This window comes from Mesocricetus auratus, unplaced genomic scaffold, assembly GCF_017639785.1.
Source record: "Mesocricetus auratus isolate SY011 unplaced genomic scaffold, BCM_Maur_2.0 Super-Scaffold_100676, whole genome shotgun sequence".
Lineage (NCBI taxonomy): Eukaryota > Metazoa > Chordata > Mammalia > Rodentia > Cricetidae > Mesocricetus > Mesocricetus auratus.
In genome coordinates this window covers 144,981,064-145,002,026 of record NW_024429266.1, presented here as the reverse complement: position 1 = coordinate 145,002,026, position 20,963 = coordinate 144,981,064, and the positions used below count along the sequence as shown (strand labels likewise).

Below are 20,963 nucleotides of genomic sequence, written 5' to 3'. Positions count from 1 at the left end.
GGTTTAGAGATTTTGTTTCTCTGAATTTAAACTAAATCTACCATCCTTCTTCTTTGGTTTGGGATACAATGTGGGGCAATTTTTTTTTATTAGAACTTACTCTGTTTTATTTTTTGGTTTTTCCAGACAGGGTTTCTCAGTATTGTTTTGGAGGCTGTCCTGGAACTCACTCTGTAAACCAGGTTGGCTTCCAACTCACAAGCCTGCCTCTGCCTCTGCCTCCCGAGTACTGGGATTAAAGGGGTGTGCCATCAACACCCGGATGAATTTACTCTATTTTTATGTGCCATTTATCTGGACATATTCCCTTTTTTCGCCATTTAAAAATATCAGTTTATATTAACTATACAAGATTCTCACGGTGGCATTTACATTCATGTGCAAAAACTTGGTGCACAGTCCCCTGATCTCACTGCCCACCCGTTCCAAGTCCCTCAGTGATTCCCTTTTTATTCAGCTGCTTTCTGAGTACATGCCATGTCATGTGGACTCCTGTTGAGAGGACTGACAGGCCACAATGGATGGTCTCTTAGGGAAGGGCACCAATGTGTCTGCTTTGGCAGGAAGCCTCCTGCTTGGTGGTTATGTTAGGATCTTCATGGCAGTTCAAGGTCATGATTGGCAAGGGCAGAGGAAGTAGTCAGACGCCATTGTTTGGATATTATATATTGAACAGGGCAGCTGAAAAGAATTCAAGAACAGAGTAAGTGAAAGTGTAAAGAGAGCCTGCAAACTCTTAGGAAGTTTAGCTAATTTCTTCTTGGCCTCTATTTGGACAGTTACCCAACAAGTAAAGTGTCTCTCTGTCTATCCCACACCAAATGACCCTGAATCTTTAAGAACCCCCATGCTCCTTCTGTTTCATCTCCTTATCCCTATTCCTGACTTCTCCATCCTCTGTATACCTAATTCCTATCAACCATTTGCTGGTTCCACTCTCTGATCCAAGGTCATTTTTATGAACACAGAATCTAGGTATGCTGGCTTTCCCATTGAGCTACTAAACAAGGTGCATCAGCTGACCCTGAAGGACTCTCCTCAGGGTGAATACAGCTAGTTGAATCACATCTGATTGCAGTGTGTGTGTCTGTGTGTGTGTGTGTGTGTCTAAAAATATGTGCCTGTGCACTACAAAGTCCCTGTTAAAAACTTCAGTCTTAATAGAACGGTAGTAACAAGTGGGGAGTCAGGAGCACTAGAGTTTGTCACACAGCAGAACATGTGGCCTTTAAGAAAAGCCTTCATAGACTGACTTCATGCTTTTCCTTGATCATGTGAGAAAACACACAAAGTACCAATTAGAGCTAGAGTGCAGTCCTGCTGTACACTCGGGCCCCAGGTACTTGATCTTATCTTGTGAATGTCCATTGATCATACTTTGTGAATGTCCAGATACATAAGCAACCCATTTCTGTTGTTTTTAAGTGACAAAACTGAGGCATTTTGTTTGAGAGGAAGAGCCTAGGGTGCCAAGGTATGGCTCCATCTTCCTCATGTTGTCTTAGGGTTCTGGCAGACAAATATTTTCTTCATCATTTTGAACACATCAGAAAATTGACTCTGGAATCCTGGGGTTTGGTGTGAAGTCTCAGGCCTAATGGGTATCATGTTATGAATGAAGTCATCTTTAACCCCCATAGATGTTAGTCCAGGCCCTGGGTTTCTGTGGAACACGGCATTTTGTCACAGCATCCCAATGTAGTCAGAGGCTGCCTCCTGTGAGTGAATGCTCCTGAGCTATCTCCCCACACATACACTCTGGGTTTTCAGATGTCTGTTGTCTTGGTAACTGCTATTGCAACTGGTTTTACTAGAGGCTCATCTCTGTGAGTGTTGGGTGCAGTAAGAGGATCATGACCCTCCCCCAATGAATGGCTCTTAGATTCTATGACCTTTGTTTCATTCTATGAGTTTCTGGATGGTTCCTGACAGTGCCATTGGTGTCACATTCTGCAGTCCATGGCTATGGAAGATACTTATTTCTCTTCCTGACCATCAAGTACCTGGTTAGGTTGTCTGCAATGTCTCTAAGTGCCTTCCTTTAGGACATAGGAATGTGTAGCTATGGAAAGTTTCCTGGGCCTGATATGAACCCTTTCTTTCAACTAACCCATTGTGAATTTGTTTCTAGCCATTTCAACAAGGACCCTACCATGGAGCAGGGCAGGGACCCCTACTACTCCTCTGAGGAGTCCTTCATGACTGACTATAAGATGATGATGACCTTGGGCTGGGGACATTTTTCAGAGGTGAAACTGGCCTTCCACATTCCTACTGTTACCTGTGTGGCTGTAAAAGTACTTATAAATAAGAAGAATGCATCGCTTGTCAACCGTGAAGTCAATATCATGAAATCTCTGAAACACCAGAACTTCATTAAGTTGTTGCACGTGCTCCAATCAAGAGAGACCACCTTCTTGGTGATGGAGTACGCATCAGAGGGAGATCTTCTTCGACACATTCTGGAAGTGGGGTCCTTAGAGGAGAGGGAGGCGCGACAACTATTTTCCCAGATACTCCTTGCAGTGGAGTATTGCCATAGCAACCGTATTGCCCACAGGGACATTAAGGCCAATAACATACTCCTGGACAGCAGAGGTGATGCCAAACTGTGTGATTTTGGCCTTGCTGCCAACGTGACCCCAGGACAGCTGCTGAAGGACTTCTGTGGCACTCTGCTCTACTGTGCCCCAGAACTCTTTGCAGAGGAGGCCTATGATGCGTATGCCACAGATATGTGGAGTCTAGGTGTGCTCCTCTTCCTAATGGTGGTTGGGCGCTTTCCCTTCCAGGCCAGCTCTTCTGAAGGTGTTAGGCGTCAGATCCTTGCTGCAAACTTCAGCATACCTCAGCATGTTTCCATGGATATTTTCAATGTCATCGTAGAACTGCTGATGATCAACCCGAGCAGGAGGCCCACCATTGACCAAATCATGAGGCGCCCCATGATCAGGGACAGAAAGGCACATTCACCACCTACTTCCACACAGAAACTCCCAGGCGCCCTGAGCCCTAACATTGTAGGCACCATGATGGTCATGGGAAATAAGTATGAGGAAATCATGGATTCTCTGAGAGACCCAAACTACAACCAGGTGATGGCCACTTACCTGATTCTCCAACACCAGTCTCCTGGGGGAGACTGCTGCCATCACCAGGTGAAATCCATGCAGCCAGACCTTGTCCTCAACCTGGATGATCTTCACACCTTCCCTGTGCCCCTAAGGCGAGCTAGCGAGCCTGCTCCCCTGACCTTCACCTTGTCATCCAATCCCCAGGAGAGAGAGCATGAGAAGAATGCCAGGCAGTGTGGCACAAGGCATAGCATGCCTGCCACCCTGTGCCACCACTCAGAGAGGACCCGACCTCCCCACCAGGTCTACCTGAACAGGCATCCTGCTCTTTTCCTCACGTGCAGTAGCGAGGAAATGAGCGAGAATTTCTCTGAGTCGATGATTGGGAAAAGTGGCAGCCTGAGGGCCAGTGTCCACCCATCATGACTCTTAATGTACACTGCTTCTTCTAGTCCAGAGCACAATGAGACCACACGTGACACAGGCAACAGAGCTTCCTGCAGTTACCAAGAGGAATTCGGGAGCTCAGTGGAGACAGTTCAGGGTGTAATCCCAAAGGCTCCTCCTCCTCTTGGAATACATTGCAGGAAGACACCATGACACAAGAAGAAGACATTAGTGAGCAAGTGAATATCACACAGGAAGAGGCCATGAATGAGGAAGGTACCATCACACAAGAAACCACCATAACCCAGGAAGTGTCCATCACAGAGGAAGTGACTATAACCCACCAAGAAGCCACCACAAAAGAAGCAACCATAACCCAGGAAGAGGATGATACACCTGAAATGACCATGACTCAGGATGACTCTATCACAGAGGAGAATGCCATCACCCATGGCCAGCCTGAGGTTGCCGGCCCAGCTTCCTCCCAAAGCCGTAGGCGCCACAGGTGGAAGGGGGCCAAGAGAGCAATGGTGAACTGCCTCAGACACCTGTGCTGCTGCCTGGCCCCTGCCAATAGAAGCCACGACTCCTGTAAGAACCTGGCTCCAAGGAAACAGGATCGTGGAGTCAACCACAGAACCAGGTGGGGACACTTACTTCATTTTACTCATTCTTTGCCTCCTGTTCTTTGTGACAGAGAATGACTGTGCACACTTGTGGCACACTTGTGAACTTAACAAGCTGTCCCTTCATAAAGACCAATTCCAGAGGATCCCCTCCAGTGTGACCTCAGGCTTGTAGAGCTAGAATTGGACAGCAGAGATGCTGATCACAGCGTGCAGAGCAGGAGGAGGGGGCATCGGTAAAGCAGGCAGTTGGGTGCTTAGGTGCAGCAGGGCCAGCACAGTAAGTTCTCGGTATTCCAAAGTCACTAAGCTTCTCCTTTCTGTGTCTTTCTCCTTTGTAGCGCAGAAGACGTCCAGACCCAGCTCCGTGGCTTGTGAGCCCCGGGTTGGAGATGGGCCTGGCTGAGATGAGGACAAACCACTGGGGAGCCAGGCCAGATGTCCAGGAGGAAGTGTGTCTGCAGGCTCTTCCTGCAGAGGAAGAAAAGCTGCCCACTCCAGCTCAGCTCTCACCAGGTGAAAACCCAGGCGGGAAGGGCAGGCTTTACATGGGGTCTTGTTCAGAGGGCAGGGCAGAGTTACAAAGGTGGCCCAGACCGTGTTGTGGAACAATAGCCCCTTCCCCTCCTCTCTGCCTGGGTAAACATCAAGACTGCCCTCTGCGTAATGACTGTCCTGTGCTCCTTGTTTCCTGGCAGGGAACATGATCTTGTGCACAGGGTGAGCCTTTTCCTGCCAGGGAGAGTATTCCTAGTGAATCTTCCCCAAGATCGGCTCTCAGGTGGAGAATCTGGCCTGCAGGCAGCCCCATGGAATGCTCTAGAGGGCAACCTCCTGCCAAACACTTGCAAAAACCTGCAGAGATCATCACAGCAAGTTCCACTGCCTCAGTCCTCAGACCCCACTCAGCTAAGCTTGGGAAATTCTCATCTGAGGCTTGACTCAATGCCATGAGTCCTCTCTCTCCACCACTTCTGCCCACTAGTTACTCACCAACTGCCTCTCCATGTTTGCTTCTTCAAGGCCGCCATTCACATTGGGAACTGAATTCTGTACACAACACCATTTGCCACAGCGTGAGGGAATGATGGGTGTCCTGATCGTGGTCAAACCTGAAACCTTCATGAGGGAGCAGCAACCTGCTGCAGGCCCTGCCTACTGCCAGCCACAGTCTGCTCTCTGCTGGGTGATGGTTCCTTCCATTTCTGTGACTCTTCGCAAGTTGCGCATTCTCCCACAGATAAGCAGCCCTTTGCACATCGTTTGGGAGAGCTTCTGGAAAACATCCCTGTCCACCCTACAGTCACAGGAGCATGATCTCATCTTGTGTCCTCCTTCTCCCTAGACTGTCCCAACATGTCATGGCACGAGGCACGGAGAAGTCTGTGTGACTATCTTCTGTCCAGCTTGACCCTAAATTGAACCCTGGAAGAGAAGGTTCCTGGAATCGTCGTCTTGCTAGGACATTGTTTGTGCTCCACAGCATGTCCCTGTTGTGTTGCACAAAGGTGAATCATAATTTTCTGAGTGTCCTCTGAGCAACACTAAGCTCATAGGAAAGACACTTTTGTACCAAATCTGAGAAGAAAGGGGTATCTTATTACACTCTGAGGTGGAACGAGCATCCCAGAGCCCTATGCTTTCCCAACCACCATCTGCAACTCTGGGAAAGGAGATTCCCCAGGATCCTGTGCTTGCCTCAGCCACAGGACCAGGCTGAGCTTCTCAGACAGAGCTGAGAAGGACTTCTCAGAGGACTCTGTCCAGCCTGGGAGGGAGATCTGACTTGGCATACAATTATGTTGTTTGCCTGAGCTCGAGAGACCCTGGTGAGTCTCTTCACTCCAATTCTCTCTCTCTCTCTCTCTCTCTCTCTCTCTCTCTCTCTCTCTCTCTCTCTCTCTCTCCCTCTCTCTCTCTGTGTGTGTGTGTCTCATTTTTCTCTGCCTCTATGTCTGTCTCTGTGTATCTACTTGTACATGAACAACTTCCATGCAGGTGAGCCGCACTGTCTTAAACTGTATCTTCAAAGAATCACTAAACCCTGAAGAAGGCCATGAACAGCAAACACTAATGCAAACATAAAATTGCCATTGACTGGAGTAGATACAGAAATTATAACTAAGACATGAAACCTTGAATCAGCCACTTTAATAATAACAGAATCACAGAAGATGCTAAGGGAAACCATTCTGTCTAAAACCCAAGAGGGAAATTGGCTCTCATTGCCTGACAATTGTGTTAAGATGTCACATGCACACTTTTCTGAGATTTGGTTCTGTCCATATTGTTTGGGAGAAAAAGTATTGCCACCAACTCTTTTCCTTTGTTGGTTTTAGTGTTCACAGAGTCTTGTCCTGTAACTCGGGTGGACTGATGTGCTGTGTGTCGTCCATGCTGGCTTTATTTCCTGTGGTGCTGCTGACTCTGTTCCTCCTCAGGTGCACTGGAACACTGCTAGCACTTGTGTTTTAGTCAAGGTCTCATCTGTCCCAGGCAGGCAGCCCTATAGACAAAGATGACCTGGAGCAGGATCTTAGTCTTCTTTTCCAACTCCCCAAGGCAGAATTTCTGGGTCTGAAGCCCTCTGCCCTGTTAAGTAGGAACAACTCAGGTTCAGTGTAGGGAGTTCCAGGCTGAGTGTAACCCTTCACAAGGAACATGCACGTTCTGATTACTTAAATTCTGAGATGTGGATCCTGGCGCTGGGAGCTGCGTGAATGCAAAGACTGAAACCAGGCTGTGGCAGCATCCTTGTCTCATCTCAGGCCTGGTGGAGGAGAGAGGCCGGAATGGCAGCTTGCTGCGCAGAGGTCAGGGAGACACCTCATTTGAAAAGTAAGGTGGAAGTCCATGGTGGTGGAGCACCACATAACCCAGGACTGGGAGCAGCCTGATCTCTGTTGTTTCTGGTCTGTAGCCTGGGCTACAGAGAGAGTTCAAGCACAGCCACTTGTGCACAAAGAAACCCTGTCTCAAAAATCAAACTAAAGTATTAGGGTGTGAAAGCACTGGGTCTCTATTCCTGGTCTACACACGAGCTCAATCAGTGAGAAGAGACAGACAGACACGACCACTCACACATACACCCCTGTGGGCATGGATGTGTCATGCTAATATACACACATACTCATTGTGTACAGTTCTCCAATCCTGCCTTTCCTGTTGTTCCTCAATTCTGTCTAGACCCTATATCCATGGTAATTCATTCTTATTTCTAAAATTCTTGACTCTTGAACCCCACAGTGACATAACTCTCAGTCCCCTCAAATGAGAAATCCTTTTCCCCCTCTCCTCTTATTTTGACACAGGTTTCCTGTATGCAGTACAGGCTTCCAAGGACTGGTAACCCTCCAATCCCCAAATGAATGTTGGGGCTACAGGTGAGCACCTAATCCTATTGGGTATTGTGGTTTTGTTTCTCAATGATGCATGTAGCTGTGAATATCCTTAAATTTTAATCTTTCTATCTCCATGAACCAAATGCAGGAATTCCAGTAATTCTCCACCAAGTCTGGTTTATTTTTTCCTGGAGACAAAATCCTACATGCTGGGCAAGAGCTGTCCCAACTGAGTCATACCTGTATGTCAGCCTAGCCTGGGATCCACTGTGTAGCTGAGGAAGACCTGGAGCTCTGGGTCATCCCTATGGAATAACAGATCTGCACCATTGACCCTGCCTTTTCTCTTTCACTATTTCTAGATGACCTGACTTTCTACTGAGAGTCTTTTGAAGAACCGCAAACTCGAGCGTAGCCTTTTCTTCTGAAGCTGGTGAGTTGTGACCTCGGCAGGAGGGAGGTAAAGGAAGGTGTCCCCATCCCATGCCATGTCAAGGACACTCAGGTCAGTGTGCAGCAGCCCAGGTCATCACCTGTGTAGCCAGTTATTTTCAAAGCCCCGTTCTGATTAGCAGTCCTCAGGCTGGTCTCATCTAACTCTCTATGCAGCTCCGTGGGGCAGAATGGAAGGCAGAAGCCTCTCCAGTGCATGTCCACAGCAGCAGCTGATGATAGTAGGAAGATGAAGCCTCACATTGCTTGAAGGTTCAGTCCCCTCATCCCTGGGCTCTCCCTCCCTCCCATTTTCCCTTTCTAGGCATTTTGTGGATTTCCCTTAAGACTAGATGGCAGAGCCAAGGTGAAGGTGTATGCTGATATCCCAGTATTCTGGAGGCTTAGATTCGGGACTAGCCATAGACTCAAGGCCAGCCTGGGCTATATAAGGGCAGTAGTCTAGCTTTGGTGGCAGTGTGAGATCTCTCTCTAAAAACAATGTGAACAGGAGGACTAGGGATCAGTGTGTCCAGCATGCACAGTGGTTCATGGTTCTGGGTTCTTTCCCAGGACAAATTAAAACCGGGTGTAGTTTACCCGGTTTTCAGGGTTGGAGGTAAGAGTATCAGGCAGCCGGGCGGTGGTGGCACTCACCTTTAATCCCAGCACTCGGGAGGCAGAGGCAGACGGATCTCTGTGAGTTCGAGGCCGGGCTGGACCGACAGCCTCCAAAACAATACAGAGAAACCCTGACTCGTAAAATCAAAAAAAAAAAAAAAAAAAAAAAAAAAGAAAGAGTATCAGGCAGTCATCTTCCAACCCAGAGGGTTTGAGGACAATCTAGGAGGAATGACACTATTTTAAATAAATAATCCCTACTCCCCAATCTTAATGGTCATATCTGAGATAAGAACCTCCATGCAATCCATCACAACCACACATTCCCCGTGAATCAGAACGCCTTTCCCATGGAGGGACGAAAACAGAGCATCCAGATGTGCAGTGAATATTTTGTGTGACTCACATCAGTCATTGGCCTCAACACTGAGTTCAACTCCTGTGCACTGCAGCGAGGATCTGGTCAGTGAGTTCTTCCTATTGATCATATGGGAGGAGTGAGGAGGCAGGTTTGGAGGGCATGGAGACTACCTCCTTCCTGTGCTAATAAGAAAGGCAGGAAACTGCAGGCCCTTGAGCCTGTGAGAAACTGACATTGTGCTGCCCCCTTGTGGCCACTCTATACCTGTTCCATGTTAGTGCACTGCTTTGTTGAAGTCCCTGCTTCAACTCAGGCCACAACTGGGGTGGTTAGGTGGGTTTCGGGCTGGGATGGAGGGAGGCTTGCCCTGCTAAACCCATTTAACATGTTTTTGTCCTTTCTTCTTTCATTCTTTTTTTTCCATTGATCATAATAAAGAAACAAAATAGTTTTTAGAGCTGGGCTGCCCAGATGTCCTTGAATAAATTTTATAGACACAATGCTGCTCCTGGCTGTGCTGTCAACAATGAGAGACGACGGGTGGTGAGTCAAGACTTTGAAATCATTACCCTGGTTGAGATTCAGAAGCACAAGAGGGCTGGGACAGTGCCTGTCTGTCCATACCGTGCCTGTTTTCATTGTGAGGTATGAGTTCATTCTCCAGAATGGTAGCAAAAGAAGCTTGCTGAAGCTTTCTGAGGCTTGCTACGTCAGCACTTGAAGATAGAGAAAGGTGCATGTCCTTTTTCGCCTTGTTGTTGTTTTATTTTTTCATTTTTATTTTATTTTATAGTTTGAGACAGGGTTTCTCTGTTTGGCCATGTGTCTAGAGGACAGACTGGCCTTGTCTCCCAAGTGCTGGGATCAGAGGTGTGCACCACCACAACCACCACCACTCTGGGCTTCAGGCACATCAACCTTGCTGTGTCCAAAACTCAAGGTGTACAGCATCTGTGATTTAACTTTTGAGGAAATACATGTCCTATACACATAAAAGTTTGAGAATACACATGTATGTATCCAAGGACACAGATGCACAAACACACAAGTGTAAACATATTACATGTGAGTGTAACTGCACACATCCACCAACCCCTAAATAAGCATAGCGATGAAGCTTCACAAAGTTAGTTGATAGATCTGTAGCATTTGGTATTCCTGACCTTCTCTGCATGAGCATCCTGGTGAGCAAATCCAGGACAGTAAGACAGGGAGATGCTGCTGAGAACTCTGGACTGGTCCTCTCTGGATGCTAGGTGGTTGACAGGACCCAGCATGCCAAAGTTTGGGAGGCTTATACTGCTGAGTAGATTTAGTTGTTGTGCTGACAAGGTGGTCCTAGCTTTATTAACACGTGGGCCACTCAATGTCTCTGCTCTCTGCAGCTTGGGACTAGGCAAGTCTCACAAGCCATGGCAGATGGCCCTGCGTTAGGAGAAAAGAAGACCACCTCCATCAATTCTACGAGTGGCCCCCACCCCAAGTCATTGAGTTGTGTTTGTTATTTGGAAATAAAATGCATTGTTTAATGAGTGTTGGTTTTTTAAATTTCATTTATCCTTCGTTTCCTTTCAAATACCAGTTCCCCTTCTATCCCCTCCTCCTGCTCTCCCCTTATTCTATCTGTCCTGGCATCTTCTTCTCAAACTGGCTAAGGTCTCCCAGGGGTAGTCAAAGAAGTTTGTGCCATCACAAAGTTGAGGCAGGACCAAGGCCCTCACGTCTGTGTCTCAGCTGAGCAAGGTATTTCTCCATAGGGAATGGGCTCCAAAGATCCAGTTCATGCACTAGGGATATATCCTATTCCCACTGTCACTGGCCCCACACACTACACAAGCCTCTCCCCTGTCAATGACATTCATGGTGTGGGTGGCTAATTTGGTCCTATGCATGTTTCCCAGTTGTCTCTCTGCAGACAGTGAGCTCCTGCTAGCTCCGGTCTGCTCTGTCTGTGGTTTTCCCCATCCTTCTCTTGACCGCTTTGCTCATATCGTCAGTCCTGCCTCTCTTTGACTGGTCTCCAGAAGCTCAGGCCAGTGCTTAATTGTGGATCACTGCATCTGCTTCCTTCAGTTACTGGATGAAAGTTCTATGATGACAACTGAGGGAGTCCTCAATCTGATGACAGGGGAAGGCCAGTTCAGACAGCTTCTCCACTGTCACATAGAGGGAGTCATCCTTGTGGATCTGGGCAGTTACCGATTGTCAGATTTCTTGCCCACCCCCTAATGTCTCCCTTCTCCCTCTTACAAAGTATTTCTTTCCTTGCTTCTCTTCTCTGTCCTTCCCCCAAATTGATAATCCCATTACCTCATGTTCTCCTCCTCACTCCCCTTCCCTCCTTTGTTCTCCACTCCCAACCCCCACCACCATGTTCCCAGTTTACTCAAGAGATCTTTTCTATTTCTCCTTCCTAGGCAGATCCACGTATGTCTATCTTAGGGTCCTCTTTGTTACCTACCTTCTCTGGGGTTGTTGACTATATGCTGGTTGATCTTTGTTTTATGTCTAATTTCCACTTACCAGTTAATTCTACCATATTTATCTTTCTGGATCTAGTTTACCTGTCTCAGGATGTTTTTTTTCATTTCTTCGATTTCTTCATAATGTCAAGATGTCACTTTGTCTTTACCAGTGAGTATACTCTATTCTGTAAGTGCCCAACATTTTCTTTATCCATTCCTGGGGCATCTACATTGTTTTGAGGTTCCGGCTAGTACAAACAATGCTGCCATGAACATAGTTGAGCAAATGTTCTTGGGTGTCAGTGTGCATCCTGTATATATAGCCAAAAGTGGTTTGCTGAGTCTTGAGGTAGAATGATTCCCAATTTTCTGAGTAACAGCCATACTCATTTACAAAGCAGCTGTAAAAGTTTGCAGTCTCAATAGCAATGGAGGAATGTTCCCTTTACTCTACATCCTCTCCAGCATAAGCTGTCATCAGTGTTTTTTATCTTAGCCATGGTAGTTTTGATTTGCATTTCCCTGATGACTAAGGATGTTGATTAGTTCCTTCGGTGTATTTCAGCCATTTGAGATTCCCCTATTGAGAGTTCTCTGTTTAGATCTCTACCCCAGGTATTAATGGAATTATTTTGGTCTTCTGATATCTAGTTTCTTGAGTTCTTTGTACATTTTGGAGATCAGCCCTATGTCTGATGTGGAGATGGTGAAAATCTTTTCCCATTCTGAAGGCTGACATTTTGTTTTGCTGACCAATTCCTTTACTTTACAGATCCTTCTCAGTTTCAGCAGGTCCCATTTATTAGTCGTTGTTCTCAGTGTCTGTGCTACTAGTGTTATATTTAGGAAATGGTCTCTTGTGTCAACATGTTCAAGGCTATTTCCATTTTCTCTTCTGTGAGGTTCAGTGTGGTTGGAATTATGCTGCAGTCTTTGATCCATTTGGATTTGAGCTTTTTACATGGCAATAGGTATGGATGTATTTTCATTCTTCTACATGTCAACATCCAGTTATGCCAGCACCACTTGTTGAAGATGCTTTCTTTTTTCCATTGTATATATTTTAGCTTCTTTGTCAAAACTCAGGCATTCATTGGTGTGTGGATTAATGTCAGGGTCTTCGATTCAATTCCATTTCTTCACCTGTTTTTTGCCAATAGTAAGTAAGCTGTTTTCATTACTCTAACTCTATAGTAGAGCTTGAAGCCAGGGATGTTGATGTCTCCCAGGTTCTTTTAGTGTAAGGGATTGTTTTGGATATCCTGGGTTTTATTCCATATGAAGTTGAGAACTGTTCTTTCAAGGTCTGTGAAGAATTGTGCTGGGATTCTGTGGGGATTGCACTGAATCTGTAGATAGATTTTGGTAAGATTTTTACTATGATAATCCTATCTAACCAAAGGCATGGGAGATCTTCCCATTTTTCTGACATCCTCTTCAATTTCATCTCTACAGTTTAAAGTTCCTGTCATACTGGTCTTTCAATTTTGTTTAGAGTAACCCCAGGATGTTTCATTTTGTTTGTGGCTGTATTGAAGGTGATGGTCCTCTGATTTTTTTTCTCAGGTCATTTTTTATCTGTATATAGGAGGGTTACTACTGATTTGAGTTAATTTTCAATCTTGCCAAATTACTGAAGGTGTTCATCAGCTGTAGACATTCCTTGGTAGAATTTTTGGGTTTACGTACACATAGTACCATATCATCAGCAAATATCAAAGGTTGCCAATTTGTATCTCCTTGATCTCCTTTTGTTGTCTTATTGCTCTAGCTAGAACTTTGAGTGTTATATTGAATAGATATGGAAAGATTGGATAGCTTTGTCTTGTTCCTGATTTTAGTGGAATTGCTGTGTTTTTCAATTCAGTTGAATGTTGGATGTTATCTTACTGTATGTTGCCTTTATCCCTCATTTGTCCAAACCTTTATCATCAATGGGTGCTGGATTTTGTCAAACAATCTTTCAGCTAATGAGATGATCATGTGTCTCTTTTTCTTTCAGTTTGTTTTTAGGACATTGGTGGATTTTAATATGTTGAACCATCCCTGCTTATCTTTGTTGAAGCCTATTTATTCATGGCAGAATCTTTTTCAGATGTGTTGTTGGATTTGATTTGCCAGATATTTACTGAGTATTTTTGTATCAAAGTTCATGAAGTAGAGTGGTCTGTACTTCTCTTTCTTAGTTGCATCTTTCTGTGGTTTGGGTATCAGGGTAACTGGAGTCTCCTAAAAAGAGTTCGGCAGTGTTCTTTCTGTTTCTGTTTTGTGAAGCAACTTGAGGTATCTTGGTATTAGATCTTCTTTGAAATTCTGCACTGAAAACTACTGGCCCTGGGATTTTTTTTGGTTGGGAGACTTTTGAAGACTGCTTCTATTTCCTTAGTGGTTATAGATCTATTTAATTCATTCATCTGGTTTTTCCTTAATTTTGGTATGTGGAGCTTATTCAGAAAATTGTCCATTTCCTTTAAATTTCCAATTTAGCAGAGTACAGGTTTTTGAATTATGACCTGATGATGCTCTAGATTTCCACATTGTTTTTGTTATGTCCCCCTTTTAGTTTTGGATATTGTAAATTTGGATATTCTCTCTCTATCTTTTGATTAGTTTGGATAAAGGTTTGTCTATCTTATTTTCTTGAAGAACCAACTTTGTCTCATTGATTCTTTGTATTGTTTTCGTTGTTTTTGTTTTATTGGTTTCAGCCCTCAGTTCGATTATTTCCTGCTGTCTATTTCTCCTGAGTTTTCTTTTTTTTTTCTAGAGCTTTCCGGTATTCTGTGAATTTGCTAGTGTTGGATTTCTCCAGATTCCTTACGCAGACATTTAGTACTATTAACTTTCTTCTTAGCACTCCTTGCATTGTGTCTGGGTCTGTTGTGCTGTCATTTCCATTCAATTTAGGAAGTCTTTAATACATTTCTTCCTCGACCCTGTGGTGAGTCAGTTTTGCACTGTTCAATTTCCATGCTTTTGTGGGCTTTCTGCACTTAGTGTTACTGTTGAAGTCCAACTTTAAGCCATGGTGAGTTGATAAGATATAGGGTCTTATTGCAATATTTTTGTATCTGTTAATTAGCTTTGCTATTGTGTATGTGATCTATTTTAGAGAAGGCTTCATGAGGGGTGTGAAGAAAGTTTATTGTTTTGTGTTTGGGTGGAATGTTCTATAGATGTTGTTAATCCCATTTGAATCATAATATCTATTAGTTCCTTTATTTCTCTGTTAGGTTTGTGTCTGGCAGACCTGTCCAGTGGTGAAAGTTGGGTGTTGAAGTCTCCCATTATTAGTATGTGGGGCTTGATATGTGATTAAGCTTCAGTAATGTTTGTTTTACAAATGCGCATGTCCTTGTAATTGGGGCATAGATATTCAGAATTGAGAATTCATCTTGATGGATTATTTCCTGTGATGAATATGAATTACCTTTCATCTCTATTGATTAATTTTAGTTTGATGTATATTTTGTCAGATATTAGGATAGCTACATCAGAGTGTATCTTAGGTTCATTTGATTGAAAAAATCTTTACCCAATCCTTTACTCTGAGGTAACGTTTGTCTTTGAAGGAGAGGTGCATTTCTTGTATGCAGTAGAAGGATGGATTCTGTTTCCATATCCATTTTATGGGTCTGTGTCTTTTTCTAGGTGAGTTTAGTCCATTGTTACGAAGGGATATTAATGACCAATTATTGCTAGTTCCCATTACTTTTGTTTTTGAGTCGTTGGTAGTATTATGTATGGGTTCTCTTAGGGATTTGCTGATGTGGGATTATCTAATGCCTGTATTTTTATGGGTGTAGCTAACTTCCTTTGGCTGGAGTTTTCCTTTTAGTAATTTCTGTAGGGCTGGATTTGTAGATAGATACTTTTTGAAATCGGGCCTTGTCAAGCAATATCGCGTTTTCTCCATCTAGGCTAGCATTCATGGTCCCTTAAGTGTTGCATAATACCTGAGTAGGACCTTCTTACTTTCCATTGAGAAGTCAGGTATATTTTTCATAGGTCTGCCTTTATATATAACTTGGTCTTTTTCCTTGGAAGCTCTTAATATTCTATCTTTCATACACACACACAAACACATGACAGGGTTTCTAGTCTGGCCTTAAATTCATATCCTTCCACCTCTGCCTCCTGAGTGCTGGTATTAAGGGCAATCACCACACCCAGTGTTTTTTCAGAGGGTTCTGGTGTTCAAACTTGACAAGGCATGCTCTTCACTGACTGAGCTATCTCCACAAACACCCCACTCCCTTTTTTTTCTGTATTGTGTTTTGTTGTGTGACAGGGTCTCATTGACCCCACCTGACCTTGAATGCATTATGTAGGTTGGAAGGTCCTTCAATTCCTTTTGGAAATCAGATAATAGCAAACTCAAGAGACTGGTGGAAACTAAGAGGTTTTCACAATATGCAATTCTGCAGAAACGGACTCCAGCATACAGACAGGTCATAAATGGTCAAGGTGCTGCTTTGGTACAAGACAGTGGCTTTTATAAACTTATTGAGAGACATTCCTGTTCTCTCCTGCAGGCTTGCAGGACTTGCATCCACTAATTCCACATCGCATTGGCCAGGACAAAATCCTCATGCAACAAATAATTTGGGACTTGAGACTGGCCCCTTCTGATTGGCAGCTTCCCTGATGTGATCCAGCTGAATTACTGAGCACAGCACTTGTACCTTTCTGAAAATAAAGGTGGCTAGGGGCTAGGTGGGGAAGAGGGTCTTAGAGCAGCCTGCTTGTCTGTCACTATGATCAACTCTAGCTCACCTCATATTGAGAATGGACCATAACAGTCTCTTTCTTACACCCCTTATCCTTCCCTGACATCCCCCAAGTGCTGGGTCTGCAAGTGTGTACCACCATGCTGGCCTAGGGAATTTTTCGTTACCGCTTGACATTGTAAGGAAAAGGTCCAGCCAAAGAAACACACCCCGAGCAGAGCCAATGAAACACACTTTAGCCCTGCAACCAGAGCCAAAGAAATGTACCCTGATCCTGAAACCAGTGCCAAAGAAACACACTTTGTCCCTGGAATCAGAGTCAGTGAAAGGAGTACAACCTGACCCTAAATTTAGAGCTAAAAGGCTAAAAAGGACCAGAGAAAGAAACACACTTCGTCCATGAAATCAGAGCCAAATGTGACCCCCAACCCTGTGCAGAAAACTAACCAATCCTCGAGCAAGAGCTCTAGGCAATCTGAGCTCAGCATTGAAATCGGACCAATCCCTACCCTGGAAAAACTTCCCCTGCCCCCAAGAAATCCTATACAAACCCTGTGTATGTTCAGCTTGGTTGGTCCAACTGCTTCCTTTCAAGAAACCCCTTGGATTCAGCTCTCCACTATCCCGGGAGCAGAGCTGAACTGTAGCAACTTCTCCGTGAAACCTTCCCCTGCCCGAGCAAAACTGCTACACAGGGTGGCCATCCCCAGCTGGAAGACCCTCTCCTGCTGGAGCAGAGCCTATACACTGGGAAGCCCTTCCCTGAGGCAGGGCTGTAAGCTGCTACGCTTACTGTGACCTGTGGTATTTCTTGGCTCCCGAGCTCCAGAATACTGTTCCATCTGAGCTGTGCAACACTCAGTATTCTGTGACTCCCCAGCTCCAGGATACTTTTCCATCTGAGCTGTGTAACACTCAGTATTCTGTGACTCCCAAGTGCCAGAATTCCTGTCCTGCCTCATCTCTCTGAAATGCCTACTGGGCTCTAAACCTGACCTCTGTGCTCTGCTTGACTACCGGCACCCTGGAAGCCTTCGCAGATAGGCCTGCCCTCAGCAAGACTGTGGTTAACATCTCATCTCTGGGTGTCCTACAGCCCTTCAAGGGTTGGGGGCTGTACTGTGCCGGGAAGGCTGCCCGAGACATGTTGTACCAGGTCCTAGCTGCTGAGGAACCCAGTGTGAGGGGGCTGAGGGTGCTCCAGGTAGGTGGGTGATTCGGCCATTGCCGCCCCAGACATGGCTGGTGCCTTTCTGGCATCTGGAAAGGTAGGGAACTCATCAATATTCTCAGAAAAGAATCTAAAGAGTATATTGCTCCCCGCCCCCTTGGCTCCTCATCTTGCAAGGAAAATACAGACACAGAAGTTAGGGCTTTGAGGGAGAGAGGTACTCAGCATTAGGCACTGTCTAACTAGCAGTTGGGACAAAACATCCATGCACCTAAAAATAAATAAGTTAAACAATTTGAAAACAAAAGACTGCATTTCCTTTATATGCTTAGTTGTGTGTTTATATCCCTCAAGGGTCACATAATTTCCATCCATGTATCCTGAACACCTAGCAAACCTTCATGTAGGCCAGCCACAATAAATGTTCAAAGACAAGCAGGAGACCTTGTTGAGTGGTGAGCATCCCAGGCTGAGCTAAGCTGGAACCCTGAATGGGGTGGGAAAGGGGTGCTGGGATGAAGAAGACAGGGTCCTGTTCTCATCAGTCCTACAGTGTAGGTGGTCATCTGATGCCTTGTCTTGTCTCAGCAGCCTGTTAAGATGCCACTGTGCTGGGACCTTTCTTCTTGCCTGGTGATTTCTGTAGTTAGAAAGTAGCAACATATGGAGGAATGTGTGAGCTACTCAAGGGTGAGATCCAGGTTTCTGTTCCCCTTAGGAGGAGGTCAGGATCCTGGAGGCAGGTGGGATAATGGTCTGTCTACTACTTGAGTGGTCGGGCTAGGATTCAAACTAGCATCTATCTCTTGATCTACCTGGGTCTCCTCAAATTACCTGGCACTGCCCTTCACACACATCCATGAAATTGCTTGTTCCTGCCCACCTGCTCTGAGCTCAGCCTAGACTCATTCAGACAGCAGTGATCACATGTAAGCCACAGCTAGGAGGGAAGCTGATTGCAGATGAGCCCAGAGTTAAGTTAGCTCTCTGGAGGCTGCCTCAGAGATCGTGGAGGAATTAACTAAGAGGTTTAGTTGTCCCTAGAGCCTGTAGACAAGCAGGAACCTCTCTAGTAAGAACATTCTAACAGATTTCCAATGAGAGTGGAGTTTAGAAAGTCATCTCCCCTATCCCCATAGGCATAGGTGCTCAAGGAGATAAAACTAGGCATGGTAGAGCACTTGAGATGTGCGAGCAGAAGTTGAAACTCAGCCCTGGCCTTACAACAATTCAGAGGCGTGTGTGGGCTAAAGGAGACTGTTTCTCAAAATGAGACAGGAGGGCAGGCTAGAGGACATTAAATGACGCAAAGTGATTCTTCATCCAGTCCTGGGTTCCACAATTTTTCTATCCCTGAACACAATTAAAATTTGGTAGTTTACACAATTCTTGATTGCTGTTTATTAGCATGAGGAAGACATTTTCCAGAAAGCAAGTATAGTTTAGAAAGGTGATTAGTGACGTGTGTGTGTGTGTGTGTGTGTGTGTGTGTGTGTGTGTGTGTGTGTGTGTAGAGAGAGAGAGAGAGAGAGAGAGAGAGAGAGAGAGAGAGAGAGAGAGAGAGAGAGAGAGAGAGAGAGAGAGAATGAGCGAATTTGTGTTGGGCTTATGGGTATTTTGCCTGAATGTGTTTTTGTTCATCACAGTCAGTGCCTGCAGTGGCCAGAAGAGGGCACCATCTCCCCTATAACGGGAGTCAGATGGTTGTGAGCTGTAAATCAAACCCTGGTTTTCTGCAAGAACACCAAGGTCTCTCAACAGGGAGCCATGTCCTCTCACATCCCCTACAATCAGCTTTTTACTGGGGATCTGAACTCAGGTCCTCATGCTTGTACACTGAGTACTTTACCAACTGAGTTCCAGTCCAGGGCTTTGAGGACCCAGGTGAATCAGCAGAGGGCAGCAAGATGAACTTATCAGAGGGTTGGAGAAGGTGACGAAACAAGGAGAAAGCAAGGTTATGGTATAGACCTGATTGAGATCAAGCTGACATCTCACCTGGTCCCTGGTTGGCTGAGGTGGAGTGAGACACCTGTGGGGTCCTATTTTCTATTGATAGAGTGGGAAAGTCGGGAAGAGGTGTCACGTGGATAAGAGATGATGAGCTTGATTGTAAACCACCCTTAATACACTTTGGCTTTGAGTTCAGAACTCAGTAGTCATGTGAGCTGGGCATGGTGGCTGTCACTCATAATCCTGGTCTTTAGAGGCTACAGAGGGGAATCTGGAATTTCAACAGAGACAATAGCTGAAAACAGAAAAACGAAAAAACAGACAACATAATGGAGCCTTGGGCCAGACCTGACTCAGCTCCACCCTCCACACACAGTGGGACTTCAACCTCTGTCCCTGTCTTGAACTTTCCATCCACTAGGTCCCCTGGACAAAGACATGCAGCAGTTGGCTGGAGAAACCTCCAAGAACCCAGAGTTAAGGACCAGACTGCAGGAGCTGAAGTCGAAGGGGGAGCTGGTGGATTGTGGGACCTCATCCCAGAAACTGCTGACCTTGCTGCAAAAGGAACTTTCCAGTCTGGAGCCCACATGGACTTCTATGACTGTTAAGACCATGTCCTGCCACTGCGAACCCTCCACCTGACCTAACTCAAATGTAACCAGTCAGATACACCTAGCAGGGTGTGACTGGAACTATCAGTCATCAGACGGCTGGTGAAGGAATTCATAGAGAGGAGTGATGCGTATTGGAGATAGTTCTCTTTGCACAGGAAGAGAACTGTTCTTTTCCATACAGGTTTTCTCTGTGTAGCTCTGGCTATGCTGAAACTTGCTCTTGAGACCACGCTGGCCCAGAACTCACAAAGATCCTACTGTCTCTGCCTCCCAGGTGCTGGCATTAAAGGCGTGAGCCACCAATGGCAGGGCCAAGGAAGAGAACTTTAGAGCTTGGACGAGGAGGAAAGCTGAAACACTGAACAGAGGAGGTTGAGTGTCTTTTCTGTGGGATGAGGAGGGTGGGATCTGATGTGGAAAGAGGACTAAGGACATCACATTAATGCTCCTTGAATTGCTTATGTTTGTTCTGTTGTCTTCTTCCTCTGTATCCACTGTATCCCGTTGACTCTGGTCCAACCACATAGGTATTAGGCACATGCAACAGAGTGTGGGCTGCCCTTCAAGAATGCCTGCTGATGTCCTCTAGAGGGCACAGGAGTGGCACCCCAGTTCTTTAGTTAGGCTGTGCTGAGAATTTACTGTCACTTCCCAGAGCATGGCCACAGAGCTGTCTGCTTTCTGGCTTCCAGGCCCATACAGTGGAAAGTGTAGATCTGAAGTCATCGAGAAAAATCTACCAGGATACCTATGCCCTTGTCATGCTTCTGTCCACACTGAACAACTTTACTGCCATTTTCTTAGGTCCTAGAGCTAGTCCAGGAGTATCCATGCTCAGGACCCAATAAAGCAGACAGTCATCAGTAGTGAGTGCTGGGATTTCCAGTTCTAACCCCTTGGCAACCTGGCAGTGCTGTAAAAAGTTCCCGGCTCCTCTGGTGACCCCTGTTGACACTGTCCCTGTTGCTCATGGTCTTCTGTGCAGAGGATGTTGAGAGATTTGAACCTTATGCAGAGGTCAATCATGCATGCATGCCCGCCTGCACACACAGAGGCCACAGTTCCAAGTGGCATCTTAGTTTGACTTACATTTTTAGGTGTGTTCTTTCACTGACTCTAGCTCACCAGTTAGGCTAGACTCGGAGACTGGCAACCAGAGAGTACTGGGATCTGCCTGTCTCAATC

The 20,963-nt window shown here is 45.6% G+C and overlaps 1 protein-coding gene across 6 annotated transcripts; it reads left to right on the top strand.

Annotated features, from left to right (window-relative positions):
- Nucleotides 1-336: 336 nt before the first annotated feature.
- On the top strand, nucleotides 337-20,236 carry LOC121136631 (sperm motility kinase X-like). 6 transcript variants are annotated; one of them, XM_040737315.1, is made up of 8 exons: nucleotides 337-4,104; nucleotides 4,429-4,603; nucleotides 5,111-5,916; nucleotides 7,399-7,861; nucleotides 8,038-8,133; nucleotides 8,820-8,943; nucleotides 9,281-9,385; nucleotides 10,228-10,375. In XM_040737315.1, the coding sequence occupies exon 1, from the start codon at nucleotides 2,055-2,057 to the stop codon at nucleotides 3,498-3,500; it is 1,446 nt and encodes a 481-aa protein (XP_040593249.1). In that variant the 5' UTR covers nucleotides 337-2,054; the 3' UTR covers nucleotides 3,501-4,104; nucleotides 4,429-4,603; nucleotides 5,111-5,916; nucleotides 7,399-7,861; nucleotides 8,038-8,133; nucleotides 8,820-8,943; nucleotides 9,281-9,385; nucleotides 10,228-10,375. The 6 variants fall into 6 exon arrangements, 5 of the variants coding, with proteins under 5 accessions (XP_040593249.1, XP_040593247.1, XP_040593244.1 ...); XM_040737313.1 differs by lacking the exons at nucleotides 9,281-9,385; nucleotides 10,228-10,375 and having other exon boundaries at nucleotides 7,399-7,470; nucleotides 7,791-7,861; XM_040737310.1 differs by lacking the exons at nucleotides 8,038-8,133; nucleotides 8,820-8,943; nucleotides 10,228-10,375 and adding an exon at nucleotides 19,583-20,236.
- Nucleotides 20,237-20,963: the final 727 nt, after the last annotated feature.